Source organism: the organism of the source record quoted next, assembly GCF_019968955.1.
Source record: "MAG: Porospora cf. gigantea A chromosome Unknown PgA_NODE_143_length_33966_cov_348.443, whole genome shotgun sequence".
Lineage (NCBI taxonomy): Eukaryota > Apicomplexa > Conoidasida > Eugregarinorida > Porosporidae > Porospora > Porospora cf. gigantea A.
The window spans coordinates 1-26,690 of record NW_027151407.1 but is presented as its reverse complement, the minus strand read 5'-3'; the positions used below and the strand labels follow the sequence as shown (position 1 = coordinate 26,690).

General features: G+C 54.7%; 16 protein-coding genes across 26 annotated transcripts; 9 read left to right on the top strand and 7 right to left on the bottom strand.

The window, feature by feature from the left end:
- Positions 1-46: 46 nt before the first annotated feature.
- Positions 47-481, top strand: KVP18_004933 (uncharacterized protein; the record flags this gene model as incomplete). The annotated part of the gene is made up of 1 exon (XM_067958029.1): positions 47-481. One exon carries the CDS (start codon positions 47-49, stop codon positions 479-481), a length of 435 nt encoding a protein of 144 aa, XP_067812653.1.
- A 139-nt stretch (positions 482-620) lies between these two features.
- On the top strand, positions 621-2,588 carry KVP18_004930 (uncharacterized protein; the record flags this gene model as incomplete). 3 transcript variants are annotated; one of them, XM_067958023.1, is made up of 6 exons in its annotated part: positions 621-934; positions 971-1,239; positions 1,269-1,881; positions 1,908-2,055; positions 2,084-2,174; positions 2,410-2,588. In XM_067958023.1, the coding sequence occupies 6 exons, from the start codon at positions 621-623 to the stop codon at positions 2,586-2,588; spliced, it is 1,614 nt and encodes a 537-aa protein (XP_067812647.1). The 3 variants fall into 3 exon arrangements, with proteins under 3 accessions (XP_067812647.1, XP_067812649.1, XP_067812648.1); XM_067958025.1 differs by lacking the exons at positions 971-1,239; positions 1,269-1,881; positions 1,908-2,055; positions 2,084-2,174; positions 2,410-2,588 and having other exon boundaries at positions 621-953; XM_067958024.1 differs by lacking the exons at positions 621-934; positions 971-1,239; positions 1,269-1,881; positions 1,908-2,055; positions 2,084-2,174 and having other exon boundaries at positions 2,349-2,588.
- A 68-nt stretch (positions 2,589-2,656) lies between these two features.
- KVP18_004928 (uncharacterized protein) lies at positions 2,657-2,932 on the top strand (the record flags this gene model as incomplete). Its single annotated transcript, XM_067958020.1, has 1 exon — positions 2,657-2,932. One exon carries the CDS (start codon positions 2,657-2,659, stop codon positions 2,930-2,932), a length of 276 nt encoding a protein of 91 aa, XP_067812644.1.
- Positions 2,933-2,990: 58 nt separating this feature from the next.
- Positions 2,991-4,574, bottom strand: KVP18_004942 (uncharacterized protein; the record flags this gene model as incomplete). Of its 2 annotated transcripts, none has more annotated exons than XM_067958046.1 (1): positions 2,991-4,574. In XM_067958046.1, the coding sequence occupies one exon, from the start codon at positions 4,572-4,574 to the stop codon at positions 2,991-2,993; it is 1,584 nt and encodes a 527-aa protein (XP_067812670.1). The 2 variants fall into 2 exon arrangements, with proteins under 2 accessions (XP_067812670.1, XP_067812669.1); XM_067958045.1 differs by having other exon boundaries at positions 2,991-4,520.
- Positions 4,575-4,663: 89 nt separating this feature from the next.
- On the bottom strand, positions 4,664-5,840 carry KVP18_004939 (uncharacterized protein; the record flags this gene model as incomplete). Of its 3 annotated transcripts, XM_067958039.1 has the most annotated exons (2): positions 4,664-5,130; positions 5,159-5,840. In XM_067958039.1, the coding sequence occupies 2 exons, from the start codon at positions 5,838-5,840 to the stop codon at positions 4,664-4,666; spliced, it is 1,149 nt and encodes a 382-aa protein (XP_067812663.1). The 3 variants fall into 3 exon arrangements, with proteins under 3 accessions (XP_067812663.1, XP_067812662.1, XP_067812661.1); XM_067958038.1 differs by lacking the exon at positions 5,159-5,840 and having other exon boundaries at positions 4,664-5,104; XM_067958037.1 differs by having other exon boundaries at positions 5,124-5,840.
- Positions 5,841-6,159: 319 nt separating this feature from the next.
- KVP18_004935 (uncharacterized protein) lies at positions 6,160-7,149 on the bottom strand (the record flags this gene model as incomplete). The annotated part of the gene is made up of 1 exon (XM_067958031.1): positions 6,160-7,149. One exon carries the CDS (start codon positions 7,147-7,149, stop codon positions 6,160-6,162), a length of 990 nt encoding a protein of 329 aa, XP_067812655.1.
- Positions 7,150-7,201: 52 nt separating this feature from the next.
- On the bottom strand, positions 7,202-7,960 carry KVP18_004944 (uncharacterized protein; the record flags this gene model as incomplete). Its single annotated transcript, XM_067958048.1, has 1 exon — positions 7,202-7,960. The coding sequence occupies one exon, from the start codon at positions 7,958-7,960 to the stop codon at positions 7,202-7,204; it is 759 nt and encodes a 252-aa protein (XP_067812672.1).
- Positions 7,961-8,161: 201 nt separating this feature from the next.
- KVP18_004932 (uncharacterized protein) lies at positions 8,162-9,823 on the bottom strand (the record flags this gene model as incomplete). The annotated part of the gene is made up of 1 exon (XM_067958028.1): positions 8,162-9,823. The coding sequence occupies one exon, from the start codon at positions 9,821-9,823 to the stop codon at positions 8,162-8,164; it is 1,662 nt and encodes a 553-aa protein (XP_067812652.1).
- A 209-nt stretch (positions 9,824-10,032) lies between these two features.
- Positions 10,033-11,870, top strand: KVP18_004936 (uncharacterized protein; the record flags this gene model as incomplete). Of its 3 annotated transcripts, XM_067958033.1 has the most annotated exons (5): positions 10,033-10,038; positions 10,067-10,169; positions 10,198-11,194; positions 11,221-11,331; positions 11,360-11,870. In XM_067958033.1, 5 exons carry the CDS (start codon positions 10,033-10,035, stop codon positions 11,868-11,870), a joined length of 1,728 nt encoding a protein of 575 aa, XP_067812657.1. The 3 variants fall into 3 exon arrangements, with proteins under 3 accessions (XP_067812657.1, XP_067812658.1, XP_067812656.1); XM_067958034.1 differs by lacking the exons at positions 10,033-10,038; positions 10,067-10,169; positions 11,221-11,331; positions 11,360-11,870 and having other exon boundaries at positions 10,383-11,198; XM_067958032.1 differs by lacking the exons at positions 10,033-10,038; positions 10,067-10,169; positions 10,198-11,194; positions 11,221-11,331 and having other exon boundaries at positions 11,418-11,870.
- Positions 11,871-11,916: 46 nt separating this feature from the next.
- On the top strand, positions 11,917-13,530 carry KVP18_004945 (uncharacterized protein; the record flags this gene model as incomplete). Its single annotated transcript, XM_067958049.1, has 1 exon — positions 11,917-13,530. The coding sequence occupies one exon, from the start codon at positions 11,917-11,919 to the stop codon at positions 13,528-13,530; it is 1,614 nt and encodes a 537-aa protein (XP_067812673.1).
- A 184-nt stretch (positions 13,531-13,714) lies between these two features.
- Positions 13,715-15,088, top strand: KVP18_004946 (uncharacterized protein; the record flags this gene model as incomplete). The annotated part of the gene is made up of 1 exon (XM_067958050.1): positions 13,715-15,088. One exon carries the CDS (start codon positions 13,715-13,717, stop codon positions 15,086-15,088), a length of 1,374 nt encoding a protein of 457 aa, XP_067812674.1.
- A 116-nt stretch (positions 15,089-15,204) lies between these two features.
- KVP18_004941 (uncharacterized protein) lies at positions 15,205-17,796 on the bottom strand (the record flags this gene model as incomplete). Of its 2 annotated transcripts, none has more annotated exons than XM_067958043.1 (1): positions 15,205-17,796. In XM_067958043.1, the coding sequence occupies one exon, from the start codon at positions 17,794-17,796 to the stop codon at positions 15,205-15,207; it is 2,592 nt and encodes an 863-aa protein (XP_067812667.1). The 2 variants fall into 2 exon arrangements, with proteins under 2 accessions (XP_067812667.1, XP_067812668.1); XM_067958044.1 differs by having other exon boundaries at positions 15,205-17,727.
- A 90-nt stretch (positions 17,797-17,886) lies between these two features.
- On the top strand, positions 17,887-19,383 carry KVP18_004934 (uncharacterized protein; the record flags this gene model as incomplete). Its single annotated transcript, XM_067958030.1, has 1 exon — positions 17,887-19,383. The coding sequence occupies one exon, from the start codon at positions 17,887-17,889 to the stop codon at positions 19,381-19,383; it is 1,497 nt and encodes a 498-aa protein (XP_067812654.1).
- A 70-nt stretch (positions 19,384-19,453) lies between these two features.
- On the top strand, positions 19,454-23,333 carry KVP18_004943 (uncharacterized protein; the record flags this gene model as incomplete). The annotated part of the gene is made up of 2 exons (XM_067958047.1): positions 19,454-22,885; positions 22,914-23,333. 2 exons carry the CDS (start codon positions 19,454-19,456, stop codon positions 23,331-23,333), a joined length of 3,852 nt encoding a protein of 1,283 aa, XP_067812671.1.
- A 96-nt stretch (positions 23,334-23,429) lies between these two features.
- KVP18_004929 (uncharacterized protein) lies at positions 23,430-23,768 on the top strand (the record flags this gene model as incomplete). Of its 2 annotated transcripts, none has more annotated exons than XM_067958021.1 (1): positions 23,430-23,768. In XM_067958021.1, the coding sequence occupies one exon, from the start codon at positions 23,430-23,432 to the stop codon at positions 23,766-23,768; it is 339 nt and encodes a 112-aa protein (XP_067812645.1). The 2 variants fall into 2 exon arrangements, with proteins under 2 accessions (XP_067812645.1, XP_067812646.1); XM_067958022.1 differs by having other exon boundaries at positions 23,553-23,768.
- A 793-nt stretch (positions 23,769-24,561) lies between these two features.
- KVP18_004931 (uncharacterized protein) lies at positions 24,562-26,427 on the bottom strand (the record flags this gene model as incomplete). 2 transcript variants are annotated; one of them, XM_067958027.1, is made up of 3 exons in its annotated part: positions 24,562-26,136; positions 26,166-26,388; positions 26,417-26,427. In XM_067958027.1, 3 exons carry the CDS (start codon positions 26,425-26,427, stop codon positions 24,562-24,564), a joined length of 1,809 nt encoding a protein of 602 aa, XP_067812651.1. The 2 variants fall into 2 exon arrangements, with proteins under 2 accessions (XP_067812651.1, XP_067812650.1); XM_067958026.1 differs by lacking the exons at positions 26,166-26,388; positions 26,417-26,427 and having other exon boundaries at positions 24,562-26,154.
- Between the last annotated feature and the right edge of the window lie 263 nt (positions 26,428-26,690).

Here is a 26,690-nt window from a genome sequence, read left to right as displayed (position 1 = left end):
AATGGGGGGTTTGGCATTATTAATGCAAAAGCAATTTCTCTAAAACATGAGCCCTGACGACTGGGCCAGCCCCGAAGTGCTTACCTCAAGAGAGGTCCTACGAAGCGAATTCCACGAACGTGTGTTGCAGCGGCAGCTGCGCGAGAAATTCTCCAGACGCTACCGAAAGCACCTGATTTGGTATCTGCTGTCCGGCATTGATCCACGACCTTACACAGACACTCCAGTGCCACCGGAGGTCTCGGAGTTGTTGGATGGTGTGAAGCAGGCCATATGGAAGGCTGAGAAGCTGCACGAATTGGAGCACGTTAATGTGGTGCGTCCTCGAGCCTCCCGAGGGCAGGTTGGGTCTCTGATTCTGACTCGAAAGGAGTGGCTTGGTCAAACTGAAGACTTGAGACCCCCCAGAGTAAAACCTCCTCCTGGGCAGGCCACGCTGAACCAGTTCTTCCGACGGCTGAGCTCTCCTCCCGATGACTAGCTATTATCCCCTTTTCCCACGTAAGACAAGCGAACGGCTAAGCTCTCCTCCCAATGACTAACTATTATCCCTTTTCCCATGTAAGACAAGCGAGTTGCACGTCAACACAGTTCCGTCAGCACTACTAAATACAACATTGATGTCTCGAAAATTGTTATCACCGGAGCTGCTGGGGTTTGAGTTTCGCCCCGTCGCAGCCCGGCCTACGGCCCGAGCTCACACGCAACGCGAAAGCGTGTCTCCCTTCCTGGCTGCCCAGACAACGCTGCGTCTGGCCGTGGAGGCACCACCAACTGGCTACGAGGTGGACCCCGACACGCAGGTTCCGTGGGACCAGGTCCGTATGGTGGAAGTTTCGGAGGCACGCGCGTGCCCCGTGTGTTTGGCCGCTGAGATGTGTGCGCCGCAGGCCGTGCGCTGTGGTCACGTATTCTGTTGGCCGTGTGTTATAGAGTGGGAGGGTGTGTCGTAGCGGGTTACATGCTCCAGTCTTTTCAAAACCGGGGACCGGTCGTGGGTCAAGTGTCCGTTGTGTGCTGAGCCGATTCGCACGGAGGATCCCCGCAGTTGCCTGGTGCTCCCAGCCCCAGATGGGCCGTTCGTTTTACTTCACCGCACAGAGGAGTCCGTTCACCCGTGCTCTCGTCTCGATGGGTACGGCACTCTTCCCACGTTCAACGGGATGATGGCCAGCTTCAGCAGGCTTGTCACCATCGAGGACTCTACTATGGTGGAGGAAAGGAATCTGAGTGATCTGTGTGGGTAGAGGGATGAGTTAGCCAAGCAGTGCTTCATTTATGCCTTACCGACGGCCGAGAAGCCACCAGCCTCAAGACCGCCTTGGCTGGGTGTTTAGTGCGTCTGGGACTTGCAGATGACGAGACATTCACGTTTTGGCAAAGCGACGACTTTGACTTCGAGGTGCCAGAGGCGGCGTATCTTCGCGCACGGCAACCTGCGCCAATCAACCGGTCGGAGCTGTTGGATCTTACATCCCAGGACGCCTGGACTGCGAAGTACCCCGAGGAATCTTCGTGGTGGGAAAACTGTGTCGTTCCCCGGGTCCAGATCCCCAAGTCTCCACCCGTCTGGCCCCTTATCACTGAGAAGACGGAGGAGTTCCTGTCTTTCACTGACAGCCTGGTGCTCAAACGGCACATCCCTGCTAACATCATGAGCTATCTACCGTGTCTGTACTACCGCTGCGGCCACGGTCGGCATCGCTATGTTCATCCTTCGATCGTCAGAAGTCTAATACACGAGGCTACTGGACGCCATATGATGGAGTGCCATTTGCGGGACCGACGACCAGTGTATGTCAACGATGACAACCAGCTTGATGTAAAATTACTGATCGAGACCTTGGTGGAGGTGATGCCTGCGGTGTTCCCTGATAGGAGGTGTGCAAAGGGATTAGCGAACACAGACTTGAGAACTCTCGCTCTATGGGCCTCACGGCAACCATGCGTCAACGAATGGCTTTCCTATCAAGCTTGCCGCTTACGACTCCTGTGACACTGGTTCAACCGGACATCAGCTGTTTCATCTCGCCTGTGACGAAGCTTGTATTCAGGGTGAGTTTTGTGTTGGTTTGTGACCCAGGACTTGTTCCAACGGATGGCCAATTCGGAGAGGCCACAAGAACCCCAGACCGATTTCGAGGAAGGGTTCTTCATTTATGAAGAGACGACCTGTGAGTTCCCGTCATTAGGAAGCCATCGCTAAACAAATCTAAACAAATCTAAACAAATCTAAACAAATCTAAACAAATCTAAACAAATCTAAACAAATCTAAACAAATCTATGCTGTCTACATGTGAATTTGTGGGGCGTGCTGCTTTGGCTCGGTAATGCACAAATTAGTGAGATGGGTCTCGGCAATCGTATCAAGAATATGGAAGTCCCCGTAGGGGACAAAGCTCTTACAGTTTGCATGGGAATCCTAAATCTATTCCTCCCTGGAATCGGCACCATCGTTATGGGTGTGGTCATCGAGAATCGCGACGACATTCTGATTGGAGCGCTTCAGCTCGTCTTGACCATATGTATCATTGGGTGGATCTGGTCCGTCGTGTGGGGGATTCTGATGATTTCTCGTGCATTGTAACGGACGTGTCCTGGTAGTGTGTTTTAATTTCGGGTTTTTGCTGCAATGCGCGCCGGCAATAATTTTAAATGGGCGTGGTAGAGCGCACGACAATGTTCATTGTGCCGCTGGGCACCCGCGGAGTCACAATAGCCTGCGGCCTGCTGAACTTCATTCTGCCAGGATTCGGAACCGTAATCTGTGGTGCAGTGACGCATAATCTCTCAGACATGCTCATAGGTGTCCTTCAGTTCGTTAGTTTTGTGCTTATCATAGGATGGATATGGTCGGTTGTCTGGGGAGTTCTAATGATCAAAAGAAGCTGCCAAAAATCAGAAAGAGATCCCAATGAATTCTATGTGTGATCGCACGCGAAACCTAGGCAGTTCCCATATTACCCTTAGGTCTGGCAATTCAGACAATTCATGCATACGAATCCAATCTGCTTCGAACCGCTTCAAAAGCTACCCGCAGAGCCTTTTGACCAGCCCGACTGATCTTGTCGCCAGCCTCTAATACCACGCGCTTCAACAGGGTCAGGATCTTCGCGCACTCTTCCTGGAGCTCCTGCTTCTCGAGAAACTGCCGACCCTGATCCATCAGGTACTTCGCCGCGCCTCGCAGCGCGTTAAGCGCCGATGTGGCCGACAGACGCAGAGTGGGAAGCACAGTGTGACGTAACGTCGCGAACCAGTACTGGAACTGAGTAGCAACGTCCAGACTGACCGCACGGCTCTTCATGGAGTTCAAGACGTCTGCAAATCCTTCGGGCACGAGGGTCGCCAGTTTATGGCGGAGCTCGTGAACTGGAGAAAGGGTGAGGGCAGGGCGCGCCGCTAGGAACCTACGAGCGAGTTTGATGTTGTGGCCGCCAGCGAAGTGCACGATTAGTGGAAGCGCAGCCATAGCTGTGAGCAGCGCGGCAGGCACGAGCATTCTATCGCATGATCTGGATCTCCGTTTAGGAGTCAGCAGAGCCATAAGAGAATCGTTGCCGTCCAGCTGCTGTATGCACGTACTCGCCGTCTGCTGTATGTGCGTCCATTGTGCTGGAGTTATCTCGTCGGAAAGGTTGAGGTAGGGATTTTCGAGGTCGAGCACAAGGTAGGCATCATCAGGTGCCCACGGCCAGTCAAAGGGGCTATCCTCCAGCATTAGGTTGTACATGTTCGCAGGCGTCTCCAGATATTCAAGTACATGGCGGAAGCAGTCCACGCAGTCTATAGTCTTATAGTTCTCGTTTCCCCCCTGCGCCCCATCATGCTCAGCTTTTCTTACCACCCGAATTGTAAGGGCGTCGAGAGCCTCCAGAGATAAAGGCAGTCGATGACAAAATGCCCAGTACTGGGTGAACTTAAGAAGGGAGAAAGTCTCTGCTCCGATTTCCCTAAACTGCCTCAAGGCAGACTCCACCAGCACGTACTTAAGTGGTGAGGTACGCGTCAGCCCACCCGCGTCGTAACTCTTCTTCAGCTGTGCCATCCCGAATTGCTTCTGTTCCGACCAGTTACGCCCGAGACAGGGCACGAAGGTTACCAAAAACTCGTGTGCATCGACCTCCACTCGTACAAAGTCCTGTCCAGGCACCCAGCAGTGGACAGTGACCTCGCAGCCGGGCATAACAAGCCTGCGCAGTAGGGTCTCCGCGACTTTGTAGGGTCCGTTGGGAGTTACGGGACCGTCCATTCCGAAACGACTTTGCTGCAAGAACACGTAGACCATTGACTTTCGGTAACATCCGATTGCTGTTCGACGGCCGTAGGGACCGCCGAGGTACAGTCTAGATATGCGCATTGCATCGCTGCCTTTCTCCTTCCTCTGCAGGCAGTTTGTCATGGCGTAGACGATGCAGTTGAACTCGGATTTGACGTTGGTTCCGGGCGTGACCAGTTCACCCAGCTCCTTGATACTCTCGTGACTTACGGAGTGCTCCAAGTGCGGTCCAGCCAGCATCAACGCAGCATTGATTTCGCTTTGCACGACATTTCGCGTTCGGGGAGACAACATTGTGTTGTTTGAAAGTCTAATAATAAGTTTTCGAAAATGCGTCATCTGCCATGAATGGTGGGGAGAAGGCAGCGCAGCAACGGATAGCATTAGTCGGAGAAATTTTGGGTAATGGTAACAACAGCTTCGTCTGGAGTCAGATCTTGAACTCGAATCTTCCAGGGCCCTACTTCCACCACGTCACCCGGATGGCCCAGCCTACCTGCCGCTCCTTGCAGTGCATTCGCGACCTCAATGGTTAGACCACGAAGCAGATGCTGCCTCCACACCACGACTCCGCCGCAAAGGCCCTCCCGACAGGGAATGCCTTGGTCCAGACCCGTAGCTGTCCTGTACTCGACTAGGAGCCGTGTGTCCGTATCGAGAGGCAGCTCTGCCACGACGTCTTGGTATGGTCCTGTGGCCGCAAGAAGCCGGAGCGTAGTGTACCCGTCGACGACGCGAACTCCCGACAAACCCAGCATCACCCGGTGAGGCGCCCCGAAGAAGAAATGGATATAGTCTCCCTTCCAGCCTTTATTCTGGCACATCAAGTCGAAATGGCCCAATCTAGCCGCTGAATCGGCGCCCCTTCCGATCCCTACGAGGTCCACACATGTCAGTCAATCCTTGGGTGTGCATCCACTCGTGAATCATGGTACCTCGACGAGCAATTTGCTGCGTCCAGCCCCAGAGCACCGACTGCACGGCAAGGCGTTGCAGCGACGCACCGCCTACCTCCTCATAGATGAATGTCATCTGCGCATGGACTCTGTCCACGCGGCTGTTTATCGCCCTTCGCGACACCCACGCTGTACCGTGAGGGTCCTTGCCATACCAGCACCCGTCAAAACCGCTGTGGAAAAGTACCGCGTGAAATCGCTGGCCGCAGGGGGACAGGTCCAGTGGCTGCGACCTCAGAGCGCGCTGGTCATCATTAAACCCACGTCTTACGATGACGGCTGTGTTGAGGCTAGCGCCTAACCCGAATGCGCCTCCAGATGCTTCGGCTTCTGATGCTGGAGAGGCCAACCACTCGTGCACGTGGAAAGTGACCTCGACCTCTGTGTGAGAGACCTCGCTGAACCATGAACGAGCACTGGTCGGGTCCTCGGAGTTCAGATGAGCGGAGACCTCATCTCGTGTAGGAAGGCGACGACCCTGGTGATCAAACCATTTCACGAGAAAAACACACACAGTCTGACTCGCCAGCGGGATTACAGGCCCCTCCTCGATAGTGGGGATTCGACTGCAGTTTGCAGTAAGGAGGAGGAGCAGGTATCTCATTTTGAGTTTTATTAAAAATCACATGGCATAAGAAACACCACACGTCCTTTGCCATGCAGCCAGTTCCATGAGGACCCATGGGGAGTTACCACCATAGTGGGAGGTGTTTCGGGTTCTGGCCGCTCCCTCAACTTCTTCAATCCATCAAAGTCAGGCAGCGGTAGGCGTCTGAAAGACCACATGCGCAAGCACTCGAGTTTATGAGTGTCGGATTCGTTACCATCAGACGCACATGGAGACTCTCCTTGTGGAATGCATTCTGGTGTTGACATTGTTCTAAAAATGATATTACTTTTAAGGGCGTTTCATTTCAGGTGGGTTATTTCCATGTGGCACTAAAATCACTGATGAAGTTTTCTAGGGATCTCAAAGGCGCCCTTCGCGAGCGCATGAGCTCTGAGAGCTTTAACATCTGCTGCGGGTTCTCTTTGTGCCTTTGCAGGTCCTGTCGTAACCGGAACGCGCGTCTTTGGATCTCCGCCACGTCTTCAAGAATCTGCTCTTCCGTCGTGAGTTCGCGGTCAACGCTCAGCTTGGGCGCTTTGGCTTCTCGCAGCTCGTCTATGGCATGCCGCGCTTCCAGCAGTTGCTGTTCCGTAAGGCACAGCTGCTTGGAAATACTATCATACCTAGCTCTGTGGGAGTCCGCACTTTCCAACAGCGCCGCTTTCAGAAGTGTGATGTGAGAGGCCTGGGCAGCTTGAAGTCGAAAGAGTGCAGCCTGAGACGTCTCTGTACTGCTGGAATCCGATATCGTCAGCGCAGTGTCCGAAGGGCCTAAAGCAGAGGCGACGCCTGAAGCAGAGGCGACGCCTGAAGCAGAGGCGACACCTGAAGCAGAGGCGACGCCTGAAGCAGAGGCGGCGCCTGAATCGGAGGCCATGTCGGCTGCCAGCAGTTCCGCTCGTGAGTCGAATGATATATTTTGCTCTGCGAATTGCCATTCGAACCCCGTCTGCGACAGAGTACCGACCAGCACAGCCGAGCTCGACCAGCTACTGCTTTCAAGTTTTGCTAAGGTGTGACTCCCCAACTCCATGGCACTGTCGAGCGCAAGGTAGGTCACCGTAGCGTCCATGGGACTGAGTGTCCCCTTCTCCGCGCAGAGGCCTACTGCGAGATTTCGTCCCTCTGGGACGGCAGACAGGGAGATTCTCACACGAGTCCCCACTACGGACACACCGAAGTCCAGCTTCGGTTCGACAGGCGTTGCAGCTCCTGCCAGGAGGAAAGCTACTGGTGTGCAGTTATCACCATGGAAGTCGAAGACCAACGCTACGGTTTCGTCAGGCACAGCTCTAATATTCATGAGAAACGTGTGCAGTGTGTGCAGTGTTGGTGTGTCAACAGCAATTTCGCTGTTACCAACGAACTCGTTTGCGTGAAGAGCGGAACTCGGGAGCAAATTGAAATCTATTGTCCTCAGGGCGACGCGCCACACGGTAGTAATGCCAAGGCCCCTCAAAGTCAGGTTCCTGGTCGGCAGAGTAGTAGTGCCAGGAAGGTTGGAGGCGGAATCTCACTCGCTTGGGCGACGGCGTTGACATGGACGTCTCACTGGAGTCCGTGTCCGTCTCCACGAAGTCAGAGACAACGGACCGACTACTCAACCCTCTCTCAGTCGACACTGCAGTTACCGTCAGGCAGTAGTCGGAATTTGAGTCGTCCTCCCACCTGTGTGGCGCATACCCAGGAGAATAGTCAGCAAGCAGTACAGCGGCTCCGATAGGCATAGGACGAAATCGTCGTCCGCACAGATTGCGATAGCTGCGCACGGGAGAGGTCTCTCTGGGAATACTCTCCGCGGCAACCTTCAAACAGCTCGGCAACTTACTCTTGGGCTTGGTCGGAAGTGCACACATCATGTTCATGTCGTTACGGCATCTTCTTACCCCTCGGTTTTGTAGCGCTTCAGTGAACTTTGCTGACATCACGTCCAGGGACCGAAGGGGCACTGGTGATAGGAGGCGTTTTCGAGCCAGTGGCGCCACAAGAGTCTGGTCTGACGAATTCCACGAGGCTAATTCCAAAGGCAGGATTTGCGCCACCGAAGGCTGCTGCGGCGTCATCGGTGTCGGTCCGTTGGGTATATTATCGACTGGCACTACCCCTGAGCACATCTCAAAACGTATGGATTGCAATTCAAACTACACGCGGGAGGATGTGGGGTGTTTCGCTATGTGTGCGTATTGTACCTGCAGACGAAAACTCTGCCAAGCATGCCTCCGAAGACGAGTAAGGTCTGCTCTCAGAGAAGCGGCACCATTGTGGACCGGAGAAGTTGAGCTGTGTCATGTTGTCGCAAACAGAGGTACACGTATTTAACGGATAGTCTCAACAGGGCTCGTGTCATCCCAGTGCTTCTTGAACAGTTGAGCGTATGCCGCCGAAGCGCTTATCTTGTACGGAGTGGGGTTGAGGTGGCGTAGATGATCTTGTCGCATACGTCGCAGTTGGAATGCGCAGCGTTGACGGGCAACCTTAAGATACTCATGGTGATCTTCCTCCCAAAAGGTAAGGTATTCGTCCGCCAACTTGCCGTCCCATATTGTCACCAGCAGCGGTACAACCTTCTGGGGAATGGCGTAGCATCTCTTTGACATGTCCGTCAAGTGCTGGCAGAAGAAGCGCTCTCGGGGCTCCGGAGGAGTCTCCGAGGCGCTCAGAACGAGGTCCAAAATTGGTGTATCATCGTCGTTGAAGAACCGATAGAGTGCTTTGTTTCCCGGCATCGTCGCCTTATCGATGTCCTGACTCAGCTTCATAACTGGCCGACCGTTGAGCTCGGATAGCTTGTATACCATCCCCAGGGCAGGTTGGGCCTGACACGTCACAAGGTGCGTTCCGATGCCGAAGGTGTCGATTTCATGTCCCTGCTGGCTCAAAGAGTAAAGAACGTCTTCATTTATGTTGTTCGAAGCAGTAATCGTCGCAACAGCCAGTTCGGGGAAATCTAGAACTACACTGGCAGTCTTCAGAATGCTTCTAACGCGTCGCGATAGGTAGCAGAGGTCTCCGGAGTCGAGGCGTATGCCACCCTGGGTGTATCCATACTCACGCAACGCCAGCATGACAATGATGAAGTTCGGAATTCCGGACACCTCTGTAGAGTATGTGTCCACGAGAGCAGAGAAGGTCTCGGGAAATTCCAGGGCGAAGGCAGCGAACGCAGCCAACTCCCCTTCATTGGGGAGACTGGCATCAAGCTGCAGCGCTGACGCACACTTCTCGAAGAATAATCGGCGCATGTCCTTCAGAAGCGGAATGAATTGCGAGTCCATCTTGTAGTACTGAACTCGATGGTCTTCAATTTGCTCTAAAGACTCAAAGCTTGTGACAAAAGAATGAGCCATGGTCCCTGCTACAGGAATGCCGAAACGGAAACCGGCCAGAACATTGCTGGTAGCGTCGAAGCCCCCAAGGTAGGAGTACTTCGAACTTGAGAGCCCCCCATTGGGGCCTTGTGCACGGCGAAGGCCGAACTCTACTAGGGATTTGTCGGGACCCGCAGCGATCCTGAAGCGAGCCGCGTTCGTCGCCACCAGAGAGGCGAAGTTCAGCAAAGCCAGTATCGGTGTCTCCAGCAGCTGGCAAACTCCCAACGGACCGTGTACCTGTAGCACAGGCTCCTTCGCGAAGACAATCGTGCCTTCCAGCACCCCCACCAGCTTCACTTCTGAGCAGTCGAGCTGGGCTATGTACATCCAGAACGTGTCTGGGGCTTGGGGGATTTGCTGTCGGAGGAAGTCGATTTGGGCGGTGGTGTAATGAAAGGTATTCGCTAGACGTACGACCTCGTCTACTCCTGCTAGCACACAGAAGGTGCCGTCAAAGGGATTTTTTCTGAACGTAACCTCGAAATTCGCCTTGTCCAGATGCTTGTTGTTGCACCAGTAGGCGTACAGCATAGTTATCTGATAGAGGTCCGTTAGGCATGCTTGCACGTCGTCACTGGAAGGTTTACCGACTCGAGGGTCTATCATCAGTCGGGTTAATCTGCTTTAATGGCAGATGGGGCCGAAATCAGTTTCATCCTGAGCTGCTCAACACAACCGCTCAGCACATCCCTACGTCCACGACACTCATAGGTATTCCGCAAAATGGAGTCGCGACGAAAAATCGCTTTGTTGGTGCTTGAGCGCTGTCAACGGCTGAGTGTCTCTGATGTGTGAGTGTATAATTAGGCAAATCGATGCAAGTAAGGGACGTAAGCGTGGCTGACGCAGGCAGAAGCGCTGAGGCAAGTGATAGACCAAAGGCGTCGGGAGCTGGAGGAGACGCGAACTAGACTTGCCGAGTTGGGGATTCAGAAGGAGCAGAAGGCTTCCCGTGAGGACCTGCCTGCTGGGTCATGCAGCCCGCCTCAACCTGGACGTGGATGCTCTCGTCCGTGAGGCGCTCGCGTCTGTGGCACCAGTGCAGGTATCGTCCAAACTAGACCAAAAGGTAAGAGAGCTGGAAGTGGCAAAGACGGTCCAGAAGGAGCCTACCAGGAAGCGGCTGCTGGCTGGGTCGACTGCATGGGGCCGAGTTTCAGAATCCATGTCGATCATTCCCAGGTCAGTCACAACCATGGACCGAACTGTACAGGCGGAGGCCCCGACGCCCGTTGCGCCTGACGACGGCTTTGGGCAGGCCAAAGCTGTCGTCAGGGAGAAATCCTTGCCGGTGGTACCAGAGCCAGTGGCAGCCGCTGTGGAGGAGATCGCGGAGCTCACCGAGGATGAGCGACAGCAACACCTGAGCAGCATAGCATTCGGGGAGTTCTTTGACGAGGCGGCCACCCTGATCACCAAGGTGCTGCACGCCGGCGACCCTGTGAGAGTATACGGCTCTGAGACCGGAGATCTGAACGCTGCTGTGGACCTGACGGTCGGCACGCAGTACGTAGACGACGCCTGGTCCAAAGGCAGACCGGTGTCACATGTGGTGGCGCACCCTTCGTACCCAGAGTACTTTCTAGCGTCCTACGTTGAGCGCGACATTGCCTCGCCCTACGACTCTGACGGTGTCGTGTTGATGTGGAACATGGCCATGAACGCGAAGCCTGAGTACGTATTCACTGCCCAGGCGCCTGTGACGTGTTGCGCAGTCAACCCATACAACCCTCACCTTATTTTCGGCGGGACGACAGCTGGACAGATCCTCCTATGGGATACTCGAACGGGCTCCACGCCAACTCAGAGAACGGCGCTGTCAATGCAGGGCCACCAGACCGACATCTGCGGAATCGAGTTCAGCGGCGCTGCGTCCGCGTACAACCTGGTGTCTGTGGACTCGGACAGCCGAATGAGCGTTTGGGCTCTGGGGATGCTCACGTCGCCGACGGAATGCATCGACATAGTGCGGCCCAAGTGAGGCTCTGCTGGTTCTTACACAGCAAATCGCAGAAGGAGAAGCTCACTTGCACGTGTATGACACTACCAGGGGCATTCAATGCGTTTTTAGGGACCTCTGATGGCATGATCCTGGAAGCGTCAACATCGTCCAAGTAGGCGCAACCAGGTACATTTAAGCAGCAAACATGGTTACTCTGAGGCAATACACGCAGATGGCTTTGAGCACCACGCGCCTGTGATGTCCCTGCACTCGCAGATTGTCAGCCCAGACGTGCAGTCCGAGTTGCTTCTCTCCACCTCCATGGACTGGTCCATCAAGGTGTGGAATCCGCGCAGCGCAGAGAAGACTCCCCTAGCCGTGATAGAAGCGTACAACGACTTCATTTTCAATGCGGTCTGGTCACCCACACACTCGTCGGTGTTCACTGCCAGTGACTGCGCTGGACATCTGGACGTCTGGGACTTGGCCCGTTCCGCAGACAGGCCCGCGCTCCGCGCTTCCAACCTCGAGTGCTCGATGAGCACATTGGCCTGGACACGCTCGGGTAGGCAGGTGCTGGGGGGAGGCATCAATGGGGTCGTCAACTCATTTTCGGTGCCGGTGGAGTATCAATACAACCGTGGGAACGATAGTTGGTTGGAGCAATTCGAGGGGACAGCCGTAGTTCTCCGAAGCGAGTCGTCTATGTGAAGAGAATACATTATTGGTGGAAAATTCGGGAAATCAAATCCACTCAATGCAGTTAAAACTTAACCTCAAACGGCGTGTCCGCGAGCCACAATCAGATGGCAGTCCTGAGACTACGTCCCCCTGCTCAGAACTAGAAGAGGATCGCGTGGCGTTCAATCTAGGTATATGCGAACCAATTAAGACGGTTCGCCGACCTCGGAAGGAGGTTATGGAAGAACTGCACTTCCCACCTCTCGTGTGGATACCCAGGCTAAAGGAGAATCTTTGTGAGGCCTGTCTCCTGCCGTTGATAGAGGACGTACATTCTCTGGCTGCAGACATATACTCCGACAAGGTGTTAGGATCGGTAGGACTTATAAGTTCCTGCCACCACTGCTACCACGTAGACTGCATTTCTAAGTGGACTGACATCGAGAACAGCTGTCCGCAGTGCAAGGCACGTTACCACGCACTGGCCAACTACAACCTTGTGTCGTGCCTTCATGTATGTAGCCAAACTGAACAAGCACCACAGGACGATACTCTGCAGACTCTACTGCGGTTTGTCTGTGGCACCCGAGAAGGTTGGTTGCCGACGAAGAAAAAGGACCAAACCCCTGATGACATAACCGTTGAGCTCGCCGCAGAGGATGACGTGTGCGACGTATGCGGCAGCGGCCACGAGCCTAGCACCATCCTCATCTGCGACGGCGCCTCCGGCTTATGTCAACGAACGTTCCACTGGATGTGTCTGGGCTACAAAGAGCTCCCGCGCGTAGCGCATTGGTTCTGTCCCAACTGCGTGGAAAGCGAGACGCTTACTACCCAAGAAGGTCGTGTGTACGCGGTGAGGGCGGTAATCAAGCGACAGAACGCGTTTTTAGAATTCCCGGTTGAAGTCCCACCCAATCCGAAGAAGGCTGCACGCAAACGAGTACGAATCGATCCCGAGCCTGAAATAGAGGGGCAGCATCCGTTGGACCTGGAGGAGGGGCTACTCTGTCTGGAGGTGGAACACAACACTCGCTATCTGGAGGACGCCGTCAAGTCTCGCGAGGACCGTGTTTCCGGGGCCAGAGCGCTGGCAGAGCTGCTTCGATCTTCGGCCGACGAGCGTAGAAGCGTGGAGGAGTACACCCCTACTCCTGCTCCAGTTGCCAAACCCAGCCCTCAGTCTGTACCGGACCGACTGGGAACGCTGGAGAAGATACCAGGGCGCACCACTACCGTTCTTGAGGCCATCCTAGACCAAGGCGAGGCCCACGGAAGCCGGTCTAGCGACGCGACGGCTCGTCGCCTGGCCGAACAGGCAGATGTGGCACGGCGTATGGAGCTGCACTCTGCGCGGGTAGCTGAGTTCCGTCGGCAGCGAGTGGAAGAGAGGCACTCCCAAAGAGACCCTTCAAAAGGGCGAGAGGCGAGCAATCCCTCTCACGGTCTAGTGGACTTTGTGAAGAAGGAGCTGTACGACCACCGAGAGCTGCAATCACTCCGAGCACGCGACTACGAGAAATATAGGTCCGCTTTCAAACTGATCTGTCAGAAGGCCAGCAAGAAGCTGCATGAGAAGGTGAGACGCTCACCCTACGACTCTTTCCACGACATAATGCACCGCGACGAGAAGTTCCGTCGCTACGCCAAGGAGGTAGTGGCCTATTGCACCTCAAAGACTCTGAGATGACACGGGGTACTCACCAACGAGAACGTACTCATTTCCTCTCACCGGGATTGGAGGCAACCACCAAAGAACTGAACCCCTATGGTGTCATGGGGCCCTGATCTGAGTGCTGTTTGTGGTAGAGCAGAACAAGTAGAACTTTGCAATCAGCTACAATGTGCTATCTACTGCAGATCAATTAGCGATTATGCCCTTCAACCTGCTCCCTCGATGGTTGCAGAAGACCTGCTCGAGCCTAAACATGCACACCCCAACGCCCATACAGATAGCAGCGATTCCTAAGATTCTGGAGGGTAAGCCTGTGGTTGGCGGCGCCCCCACTGGCTCCGGCAAGACGGCCGCGTTCGCGCTGCCAATCATATCAAAACTCTCTGACGACCCATACGGAGTATTTGCTGTTGTGATCGAGCCTGTTAGGGAGCTGGTTTTGCAAGTGGCAGAGCAGTTCCGCACCCTGGGATCACCGTTAAGTTTAAGAGTCGAGGCGATCATTGGTGGAGAGCACCTGGTGAATCAACACGAGCGCCTCAGGCGGAGGCCGCACGTGGTCGTGTGTACACCAGGCCGCCTCAATTGCATTTTTCATGCAGATCAAGAGTTTTACTCGAAAGCCTTTGGTAACGCTCGCTTCTTGGTGTTCGACGAAGCGGACCGATTAACTGAAGACACTTTCAGCTCGGACCTGGAGGGAATTATCGCTACTCTGCCAGCGAGCATCCAAACGCTGTGGTTTTCGGCTACCATCAGTGATGACGTCAAGAGCTGGCACGAGAGGCTGGGCGGAGCTGTGCCGGCGTTGATGGACCTGAACGCCGACTGCAAGCCTGCGGAGACACTTCAACACTTGTTTCTGTGTGTCCCTCCAGAGTTTCGACTGACCCACCTTGTCAGACTGATGGAAAACCACGCGCTCTTCAACGGTGTCGTGGTGAAGCAGAATCGTCCGTGGGATGGCGATGCCGCAAACCGTCGCGATGATGACGAGGAGGAGGAGGAATCAGAGGTCCTTACCAGCTCTGGTATCATTTTCTGTGCAATGTGCGAGACGGTGGCGCGGGTAGCCAGAGCTCTTGAGTATCTTGGATTTGCGGTTTCGGCTCTGCACTCAGGAATCCCTCAAAGGGAGCGAACGGCCAGCTTGAACCGTTTCAGATCTGAGAAAACGCGCATCCTGCTGGCAACGGACCTCGCGTCTCGCGGGCTGGACATTCCGATGGTGAACTGGGTTGCGAACTACGACACCTCCACCGACGTGGAGAACTATGTGCATCGCGCTGGCCGAGCTGGTCGAGCTGGGCGCAAAGGAACGGTTCTGACATTCGTTAGCGGCAAACGAGACGTCTCAAACGTCAACTCAATCGAGGCGAAAACTGGCGTGACCCTGCAAGCTGTTCCTGACTATGAGGAAGAGGAAGGACTAGAGGACATGAACCGGGTGACTAAGGCCGAGGCCTCAGCTGGAATTGCTCACCAGGTATTCGACAAGGATAGGATCATCAGCCGAAAGCGTAACCGACAGTTCACGAAGAATCAAAACAAACGACGAAGAGAGCTCTCCTGAGGCGTTACCCATTCAGGCGCGCAGACACTTGTCGATGTACCTCGCACAGCATATCTGCATAGCCCGACTCGGAACCTAGACGATCTTCGACAAGATGCCAGATAAACTGTGACTCATTACGTCCTTTGGGGGCCACTACTCGTACAGGACAAAAACCCAGACCGATGTTCCGCTGACTTATTTCGCTTAGAAACGCCAAAATGCGCTCTGGAACAATTCAGTTGAAAGTCGAACAACAGAGCAGCCATTAGTATAAACTCACGTCCAAGTGCTGTATGCCTGTTGACCTGCATCCCAGGAGTGGTCTGGTCGGTCAAAGGGAGGTCCTTTGGGGGAGGGTCTACGATTTGCGAGACGAAGTCTAGAGGGAGGTCAGCGCCGAGGTACAGGAGGTACTCAAGCCCCGTCTGGAGCAGGAAGGCGCCATCCGACACCACAGATGTGCCGGATGTAGGCAGATTCGGCGTCAAGCAAACGTGGCCTCCCACCTCCTCGCCGTCGGGAGGTAGGCCCATAAACTCCAGCCGCTCGTGCTTGTGCTTGTCCAGGTCATACAGGCGATAGAGAGGAAAAAGTCGAGGATACAGGCGCAAAGAAAGTCGCAGCGGCGTCGCCTGCAACAGGAATAGATAGTTTGCTTGTCGGTCTTCCTCGTCGCTTACACACCGAACATGTCGGAACGCAGGGTTTTTGAGAGCGCCAGTCATCATAAGCACCAGGTGTTTCAGCGACTCCGGAAGGATCAGTTGATCGCTGCTCGAGTTGGCTGCACAATGCAACCGGTACCCATAAAGAGTATCGACCACCCTCTTCTCAAACGTTTTCCGAGGTGTGTCGTCATCAGCCTCCGCAAACCCGTGGGCGAGAGCGAACTCGCGTGTGAGCAGCAACGACACACAGTTAGGATCCGTGTAACGAAATACCTGCTGTAGTGAGGAGGTGACCTCCAGAGTCAGAGTCAAGATACGGTGGACTCTGCGGCCGTAGATATCTTTATGCAGCACCACCAGCTGGAAGGCTGCCCGCCTCCGGTCCTCGAGATCCCCAGTGTACTCCAATTCAAAGGCAAGCGCAGAGTCGGCGTCAAGTCGGGGCAACCGCACTACGCTGGCCTCCTTGCCGACCGAGCCCGAGGGGCTATTCATGGACATAGGCGACAGTAGCTTCTTGACGCGAATTCCTGGGGGGCAGCGCAACTTTACTAGGCAGTTCAGGCCTTTTGGAATTGTCAGCGACTCGAACATCCGCTGACCAAGCTCGGCATAGTCGACCTCGATGTTAAACTGCCCGAGGTAGTGGATGGCCCCGCCGGTATGACGTGGCACGTGAGCCAGAGCAGGTAGCCCAACGCTGCATTTAGGAGGGACCGTAACGATGAAATCCACGGAGACACCATTTACAATGCACTCCGACACGAGAGAACTGTCGTCGGTGTCGTCGGCTGACTGCTCCGAGGAGAGAACCAGAGTGACAACAGCCCCCGGCAAGGGTAACGTGCCCAGGACAGAGGTGGCTGCCCGAATGGCAGCTCGAGTGCATCCAGAGATACTGGAGGCCTCCGTAGACTGCTGAACCCGCTCAATAACGCCTCTGTAGTGCTGCGACACAAATTCCAACACCTCCATCAGCTCCGTCCTTTGGGCAGGAAGATTAAACAGCGCGGTCTCTGCTGACACTACTGCAAACGGATCCGTGGTGTTGGGCATGATGTAGGCTGCGGGCTTCCCATTTACAGCCGCCCAGCAAGTGAATGCGGCGTCAAATGTTGCCAGAGCGATGCGTACCGGGAAATCGACAGTCTTAACGATCTGCTTCAGCCCGTGGAAAACTGCCAAGGCTCCACCTCCGACCAAGCCGGTGGTCGTTGTGTCCACCACGAACATGTGAGCGAAACCGCTGGGTTCCTTCGACGGCAGCGAAACGGAATCTATGGCCCCATGAAATAGTTCGTACCTGATGTAGCGGGGGTCTCCGCCCGCAGCCTGGACAGCCTGGTCGTGCAGACGAAGGGCCTCGGTGTAGAAGGGTGGAACAGGAAAACCCTCCTGGCAAATGTGGCAAGGAACGTGGGAATTCAGTTTGCGGGAGTTCTGAAATGCTATTTGGCCGCTGATGAAGGCACCGCAATGTTTGTTGGTACACCTAGGGAAGAATGATTCGCCTCCGAGCTCCGGGAGTGCCTCAGGTCTAAAATCTACTACCGGCAAGGGGCGCTCCTCTGGGTGCAGCCGCGGAAACGGCTCCACGACAATGCCGAATGGAATATTAGACGCCTTGAGGGTGTCCCCGTGCGCGGGTAGCAGCGCCAGAGAACTTCGAATGTATCTACAAGGCGCATTGTTCCTATCGGTGACGTGATACAGCGACGTTACTGAAGGCGGCATCAACTTGTTGGAGTCCACGCGCCGTCGGAGTGGGTCCGTCGATACCTCAGGTTGCACCAGAATACGGGGAGCCGCACGGGCATCAATCCGAGTCGTCACGCTTTTCGTGAGCGTCGATGACTGAAAATCCGGGAGGCCATTCAAGGAGCCAGCTTCCGCGCCATCGAGTCCGTACGATGGCGGGGCCGAGGCACCACCTGGAAAGGTCCCCTGTGGTGGAGGACCTGTCTGTCGCTCCGAGGGCCTCGATTGCATAGGACGTACGTATTTTGCACTTTTTTTGTGACTGATGTCTAAGAGGGCGACCTGGTTCGGAAGCAACATTTTTGCCAACAGGTAGATAAGTGGAGAGTTATTCCACTGGTGACGATGTTGACTCTGTGGGGCAACAACAAAAATGCATTTTTCTAATCAATGGACGTTCCTGAATTCAGAATCGATAAACTCCGCAATGGAAGAACCCGAGTCGCTGCGTTGGTCGAGGACGAAGTGTATGCCTACTCTAAAATCGGCGATGTCCTTACTGTCTGCGGATGGGCCAAAACAATCAGAAAGCAAGGCGGGGGGGCCTTCGCCTTCCTGGCTCTCAACGACGGATCTTCGCACAAGAATTTGCAGGTGATGGTCACGAAGGAGAGCTGCGAGAACTATGAGGACGTCGTGAAGAGCGGAACTGGCGCCTCCTTCCGCATTGTCGGCACCCTCGAAAAGTCACCTGCGGAAGGTCAGCTGGTTGAGCTCAAGGTGACGGACTCGTCTATACACAGTGCAGTGGTGCTGGGGCGGTGTCCAGCAGACAAGTACCCCCTAGCGAAGAAGAAGCACGGGCGCGAGTTCCTCCGTGAGATCGCTCATTTGCGGCCTCGTTCGTACTTGATTGGTGTGGTGGCTCGCGTCAGATCTCAGATGGCCATGGCGACTCACACATTCTTCCAAACGCAAGGCTTCCAGTACATCCACACACCGTTGATCACATCCGCGGATTGCGAAGGCGCAGGTGAAATGTTTCAGGTGACCACTGCGTTGCCCGAGTCCAACAAGATGGCAGATGTTAAGACTGTAAAGGATAAGGGCTACGAGGTCGACTACAAGAAAGACTTCTTCGGGCGCAAGGCATTCCTCACAGTTAGCGGTCAGCTCGCAGTGGAGAACTACTGCTGCGCCCTATCCGACGTTTACACATTCGGCCCTACCTTCAGAGCGGAGAACAGCCATACGTCTCGCCACTTGGCTGAGTTCTGGATGATTGAGCCGGAAGTTGCCTTTGCAGACTTGGAAGTCAACATGGAACTCGCTGAGAAGTTCGTCAAGTACCTCGTGCAGTGGGCAATGAAGCACTGCGCTGCAGACCTGGACTGGCTAAACTCAAACGAGGAGATAGGCCTCAAGGCGCGCTTGGAGCAGGTGGTGCAGAGTGACTTCGCCCGACTCCCCTACTTCGACGCGGTGAAGTTGCTTATATCACATAGTGAAAGCGGCCAGGTCACCTTCACTGAGAAGCCGTTCGAGGGCATGGATATGGCCTCCGAGCACGAACGCTACCTTACCGAGAAGGTTTATGAGAAACCTCTCATCGTCTACAACTACCCCAAGGAGTTCAAGGCCTTCTATATGAAGGCGAATGACGATGGCCGAACAGTTAAAGCCATGGACGTGCTAGTCCCTAAGATTGGCGAGCTTATCGGCGGCAGCGAGCGCGAAAACGACCTTGAAAAGCTTGATGCCATGATGAAGGAGAAGGAGGTTGACGCCAAATCGCTTTGGTGGTACCGGGATCTGCGTACCTACGGGTCCGTTCCGCACTCGGGGTTCGGGCTGGGCTTCGAGAGGCTGGTGATGTTCATTACTGGAGTCGAGAACATCCGAGACGTGATCCCCTACCCTCGCTTTCCAGGCCATGCAGAGTTCTGATGTTGCAAAGGTGGTGATGGTTTTGCTTAGCTGACTCTGGGTTGCTACAATTGAATCTGCCATTTTCGTTATGCTTTCCCGTTCAACGCCAACTGTAACACCAGAAAAGGTGTGGCAAACACTATCGTTGCTCGCCACTGAAGTTCCACTTCATCTGCGTCCAGGATCCCTGGATGTTGACAGATTCCCCCGCGCGCATATGCATACCAAGGGCGTACCAAACGCTCCTTTACCGTACCAAAGGGCGCCGCAGGTTGGTAGGCCCGCGCCCAGACCCGTGACCCGACTAACCAGGCCCAGCCCAGCGGCTCCGGCACCTGTAAAATTTGCACCACAACCTATCTACGTTCCGCAGCCGCTCGCGCTGCGACCGGCAGCAGCGGCGGCGGAACCAGTGGTGCAGTGGTTGGAGTCTACCGTCAGTGTCCAAAAAAAGTCCAAGAGCAAACATAAGAGACGCCCAAAGAAGCTGCGACAGCACCGGAAAGAGACTCCTCGCCGCCGCAAGACCCGAAAGTCACCCACCAAGGTGGAGTCCGACGAGGAAAACCCACTTGATTTCACAAAGCCGCAAGTGCGGCCTACTCCCGCGCCGTGGAAGGCGGAAATGCCGTTGGAAGGGGCGAACACTCCAGTAAGAAGCACTAGAGTGTGTAGGTCATATTTGTCACAGCTACGCTCAAACCTGTCAAGGTACAGCTCATTCCGCGAAGGCGATCCATTGGAAAACAGTTTTGGCTACAATAGAGACCCCTTGAGCAGCAGCTATGGTTTCCGAGACACCCTCGGCAGTATGGGCTTCGGCAGAGACAGTCTGAGACGTGCTAGCCCAAGCGCGAATCGGTTGGGCCGCAGAGACCCCACTGGAAGCAGCTCCAGCTTTATCGGCTCCCCAACAGAGGTGTGGAGAGGTTCGCCAGATGTGACTGCGCTACTACGGTCGATGAACGAGCTGGAATCCTTCATTGCGGACTACAACAAGATCAACTTGTGTCCTAGAGGCCGTTGGTTCACATTGAAGTCCTACCTCATTGTAGTGAACAACATGAGATCCGTACAACGAAGCATGAGGCTCTACGAGCCTGCAGCTCTGGGCGAGGAGGTCTGCAGGAGGTATGCCAAGCTGCGAATGGCCGTTGCCAGTGTGGTGGCCGTAGCCGAAATCCGCCTCGATCGTAGCCAACCCTCTTTGGACCCCGACTATCTGGACTGGTCCCAGTGGCTACAAGACTCCTGCCGCCGCATCCTAGCAGACAGCCAACGCGATATCGTTCCCGCAGCAGTCCCGTCGACTTTCTTGGTCCGAGAAATGCAGCAGAGAGGCACTCAATCTCCAGTTGTCGGAGCCGTAACCTCCGTACTGCAGGCGGCACTGGAGGCGTTGGAGTCCACTGGATTCGCCGACCGGGACATGGCTCAGCAAGCAAGCGAGCTGAAAGACCGTGTGGACGTGCTGCTCATCCGGCTGCGCCGCAGTTCGGGCGATGACCCTGGACTCGAGCCCATCGTCAACCTGAAACGCCGATGTGACGCATTTTGCCTTGAAGGAGCAGCCCCTTTTGGTGTCCCCGAGGATGCCACCCTACGGGAGCGACTGCGTCGAGGCGGACTCCGAGTGGTAACGGACTACGTCCAAACCCTCACAGCATCACGGCAGCGAGCTCTCTCTGCTGCTGAACTCCCTCTGACAAAACAGATGGAGGCGAAGATCACCGAGCTCCAGACGGCTCAGAAACTCCATAACTACGTATCGAACCGATTCGACTTTTCCAGGGAAAGCGACGCAATGTTCGCGGAGGCGACTTTCAAGCTCCAGGAATTCACCATCAGCGTCATCTCTTGGTGGTGTAAGCAGGCTGGGAACGCCATGGAGGGGGGTGCTAGATGGGAGACTCCAGATTTTGACCAGCAGAGGAAGCTACTCATGCTGGCTGGCGAGAGTATACGTGGGTTGTGTGCAGGCCGACCGCGCCTGCCGACAGACTACTTTCTGGGATATCTGACGTTCAAGGACTTGAGTGTCCGAATGCACCACAGATTGGGGCCAGTCCAACCAGCGACTCTGTTGCTGGAGGGGAACGCGCTGAGCTCGGAGGCTGGCGCAACGCTGGCTCTCAGCAGTGAAGCTCAGCTCAAGCTGTCCGAGGGATCGCTAACCATGGCTGACTTTATGCGGGAGGTGATCAGCTCTCAGGAAGCCCAGCGAATCTACTCCGTAAAGGGATCCAGCTATCCGGTTCTGACGGGTGATCAGGTCTCGTGGGCGGATCGTGTGCTCGCCATGGGGTGTGTGCCCCATTCCGGCTTGACTAGCGTCGAGAGCGGCTTGTTAGTGAGGGCAGGGAGACTTTTCTCCAAGGGAGTCAATGTTACACCTGGATCTACGAGCGCGTCTTTCATTGACCAGGCTGCAGCCAAGTGGCTTCGAGATTTCGTACAATCCACCGGCGAAAAGAGCCTACTCCCTCAGGAGGAATCCTTGCTGGAACTGATTTCCTTGGCCAATGAAATCGCCCAGCCAGAAAAGCTTCCCACCAACAACTTCCAACTACTGCGGTCGATATGCGAGGCCCTCAAACGACGCCTGCAGCGACAGTTCTCCAAATTCTGGACTGCACACCGGCAAAAAAGCGAATCGGTTACTGTCGAGACGGTCAGGGCCCTCGCCAGCAGCATTGCTGACTTTGTGGCCACTTACCCCGATCTTCTACGCTCAGCTCAAGGCCGATCTCTTTGTCGCCTGCTGTTGGACGCGAAGGCCGTCATGCTTCGCGTACCCTCTGGCGAGCTGCATGACGCGGCCGACCTCATCCATGAGGCATTTCGGGAGCAAGGACTACTGACTGAACGCCAACCGGACCACCCAGTGACCCCTGCCCACAGGGCGGATGTGCCTATTGTCTTCGTTGAGCCAATAAACCTTCCGCGGGCATCTTTGCCCGTGTCACTATGGAAGAACCGCTGCTCCTTCGACTCAGTCCAGAAAGTTCTGTCGACAACGCCACTGCACGAGCTCACCGTACATCACTCATCGCCCTTATTCCGGTATGTCATGTCTGTAAAAAAACCCAAGCACGTCCAGCAGCTGGTTAGTGCCCTCGAAGACCCGTGGCAGCGCACCGCTGAGCACCTGAGAACCGCACGTGCACGTGCTGAGTCCTCATACACCGAGATAGGCCAGAAGATTGACGCTATGTCGCAGTACCTGAGCACACTCTTGGGTGCAGGGCAACTCCATTCACTGCTTACCGCCGCAATTGGTCTCCTAAAGAGCAAGTCTACCGACGCCCCTGCCCTACTCGACCCTCTACTGGCGTTCCGCAAGCTTGTGGCTAGGAGCCTGCGGGAGGACGTCACCATCCTCAACCCACAGCGCCTACCCACGTTCTTCCAACCCGTCCTGCCAAACGACGCCGACAAAGCAGGCCTTGGCGCCGCCACGTCCGCCGTCAACGCGGCTGAGTTCGACGAGGAGGACGAGAGCCAAGGCATGGCGAAAACTGTGAGACTTCCGGCCACCTCTTACGCAGATGCTTGTGGAATTCCTCTCGTTCTGCTCCCCTGTGGACGCAAAGAGTCTCGGTGCGGAGGCGCTGGTAGGTCACCTTGTGCGCCTCTCAGCGCTCTTTCGCGCACTAAGCCGTATACTCGCCACGCAGGGAAGCTGCCTACTGCTGGACGCGTCCTTCCATGGAAAACAGGGCTCAGTGGAAGCAATTGAGCAGACCGAGGTGTGCGGCACGGTGAAAGGCATAGCCGAACACCTAACTCGCCAGCTGCTGACGCTAATCGGACACGAACCACCTCCGGAGGCGGTTAAGATGCTGGCAGCCACATCGATGCCAGCAGTCGACGTCAGTTTGAAACGGCAGCTGCGTTCTATGCTGAGTGCACCTCTGGCAATGCGTCAGATGTCTGCTGAAGATCGCCAGTTAGATGGTACGACGTAGTTCGTTCTATCTGTTTTGAAAATAGGCCTGGTGTTTGACTCGTGACTGTGCACAGACAACGGCTTCATTGATTTCTGTGTGCACGTGGCACCGGCTATGACTACATCGCCTGTGTATGTGGTGGCGCCACGCTCATCGACGTCTGATTACGTAATTGCTCTCGGGATCATCATCCCAGTGTTGGCAGTGTTCTTACTCCTTTGCATCTACTGCCTCGTCATGGGAATTCTCTCAGACTCTCCGGCGGAAACTCCTCACAAGACCCACAAGACCCACCATTCCCACCATTCTAAGCGCCAGGATACTATCCTCGTCATTGACTCGGAGGGTGAGGACAGCAAGCAGGTCCAGCTGGAGCTACAAGAGGAGAAGGAAAAGGCCCAACGACTTCTCGAGAGGATCGAGACGCTGGAGAGAACACAGAACAGCGCATGAGACTACAGAATGGCCCAATTGTAGACATTCCTTGCATTAACCTCTTCCAACTGTTAGTTGCAACAAACATAATTCACCATTCAGAACCCTGTGCTGAAACGTCTTCCAGTCAAGTAGATTCCAGAACATACTGAAGGGTCACTTGAACAGGGGGAGTCAATACATTTTTCTAGGTCCGATGAGTGCCGACGAAGAGTGACGAACGACTATGAGTGTCCCTACCCGTTGTGCATCTTGTTTGGGCCCTTTCCGTAGCGTGTTACCTGCCTCTTGACCTTACCCGTTGTGCAGGTGTTACCTGTTACCTACCGACTTTTTTGGTTTTTTTAACCTTAGTTGAAGAATGCATGCAGAACTTTTTAAAGTGGGAAAAATACATTTACTTGGAAAAACTAGCAAACTTTCTGGTTCTTAACGTCTGCACCTCCCACAGCAGCTGTCCTCTCTGCGGTCCTTCTTGCACTCGTAGGGACATTTATGCACCCCATAAGGCACGCACGGATGGTACACAGGTTGGTACACAGGTTGGTACACAGGTTGGTACACCGGTTGTTGCGCAGGTTGGTGCCCCATATTTTGAGGCGGACTTCGCGGTTTGGTCATCTGACGCATCTGGTGCATAGTGCGGCTCATCTCTTGTTGCAGTCGAAACACCTCTAGCTCCTTCTTTTCATTCTCTATGTCTTTGCGTCTCCGTCGGCGGCTGAGACAACCCATAATTGGTGAATAATAGTGACACACAGTGACACAACTTACTACACAAATGTGTAATAATCGCACGACGCAACCGCAATCACCCAATCAGAAAGGACTTCAGTTCTGAGTGCAGCTCAACATAGGCTTTCCTGCACGTTTCTGGCGCTTCGAAAACGACGCCAGCCTCGCTCGGGAAATGCGATAGGACCTCGTTGTCCATCTGTCCAATACCAACCCACTGCGCCTCCGTATCTTTTAGCAGACGACTCACGTCTGCGCTAAGCCGAGCCCGCAAAGACACCAATGACTCGAGTTTCGCCTGGGCATTCAGTGCCTCAACATCTCCTGACAGCTTTGCAGCCTCCAGTGACGCCTGGGCCTCGGATATTCTGGACTGAACGTCCTGGAATTGCTGGTGTACTCTGCTAGTCATCTTCACGCTGTCGTTGAAGTGAGGCACGACAAACCGCTCCATGTACGCGGTCACCTCATCACGGGCGGTTCGTGACGCCTTCTCACTGTCGTCTTGAAAGCCGGCAGCTGCTTCCGACATGGAGCGCGATAGGCTGCTTTCCGCACGCGATATGATGTGACTGAGGGTTTCGAAGTCACTCTTCAGCTGCTGGGAGTAGTTTCGTTGGCACTGAACTCTGTGAACGTTGGCTTTGTAGGTGCGTACAGCGAGGTCCAAATGTTCCTGCTCGTCAATGGTATGACGTTCAACCTTGCGTTCCCTCTCCATTACCAACGAAATCTCAGCGTTGAGGTCTGATAGCCGCTTTTGGAGCTTTTCTCTTTCCACCTTAAGTACTTCAAGCTCAGATTTGTACTCCTCGCGTTTCGCGGCCAGCTCGGCCATCTCAGCATGTTTGGCTTTCATCATCGAAGTCATTTCCGTCTCCAGTTTAGCGACAAATGACCCATCGTCGCTTTCAACAGCCTGGATTTCCACAGTTGCCGTTTGCAACAACTCAGCCAACCCGCCGTCGAATGCTGACTTCAGCGACACCTGCAGCTCACAGCCCTGCCGCAGCACCTGCTTACGCGAGACGAGCGCGTCGATTCGTTCCCGCGCTTGCTTCATAGTCGCGCAGTTGGCGTCATGCGCCTCAACTAGTGACTGCTCGGTCCAGCCGTCCCCTAGGTGCGCCTCGTCAAGCGAGAGTGGCTTGATGTCCTGGGGTAATTGCGATACGATGTCGGCCAGGTTCCGGGACCTCTCTAGCAGGTGTGACTGGCGCCAATCATGCTTGAGAAGTCTGACAAGATTCAGCAGAAGCCGCTTCACACGCACTCCTTTCTCCGCTGGATCGCAAGAGCAAGCGAGAATGATGATATCTTGATGCAGCTGAGAATCCCCTCGAAGACAGAGAGACAAAAGTTTGTGTAATTCTCTGTGAGGCCCAGGCTCATCTGGGTGCCCCGTCATCTCAGCCCTGAAGTCCGTGTGACCTGCAATCGTAAGAATCAGCGTCTCCACGGCAGCAGTTCTCAGCAAGACGTCTCGAAACGAAAGAGGCTCTCGGTCCAGAGGCCCTGCGTTGTTTCTGACATCACTAACAGCCGGAATTTCTTCAACATCGTTTTCTTCGACAATATCTCCCACCAGCCTCATAAACTCGTTGCCAACGTCCAATGCGAACCTGGTAAAGGAGGGATCCTCACTTTCATCCTGAATCAACTGATTCATCAAGGACTCACGCTCCAGCGGTACAGCGGTGCGTCAAGTTCACCGGAAGCAAGTATCGCGCTAGTCCATGTTCGACACAACTCTCCACAAGCTTCGGCTGTCCGAACGCTCGACGCTTCTAGTATGACGTCGTGCGTCAAGGTTTCGACAGTCCTGAACTGGAATTGATTGTCCATGAGTGTCTGAACATTCTGGCCGATTCGTTGAGCCTTAGATTGTAACTCAATGAAAAGCCTGTGTTTCACGACGGCGGCGAACTCACTTGGAGATCATTACACAACAAAACTCAAGATTTGTCTCTTGGATGTTGGTTGCCCACTTCCGTCAAATCAAAGTGGCCCCAAACAACAGCACTTTCACATATTCGTCAGCAGAGTACCAGCATTCAGGCATCATGCCATCATTGTGTTTCAACATCTTAATTTAGCAGTGGTGTAATTAGTTTGAGTGCCGCAATGGTTGGAAAAAAAAGCGCCGGTCATTTTTTTAGAAGCAATTCGTTCGGCAACGACTTGTCCTAGGCAAGTTTGCGTATG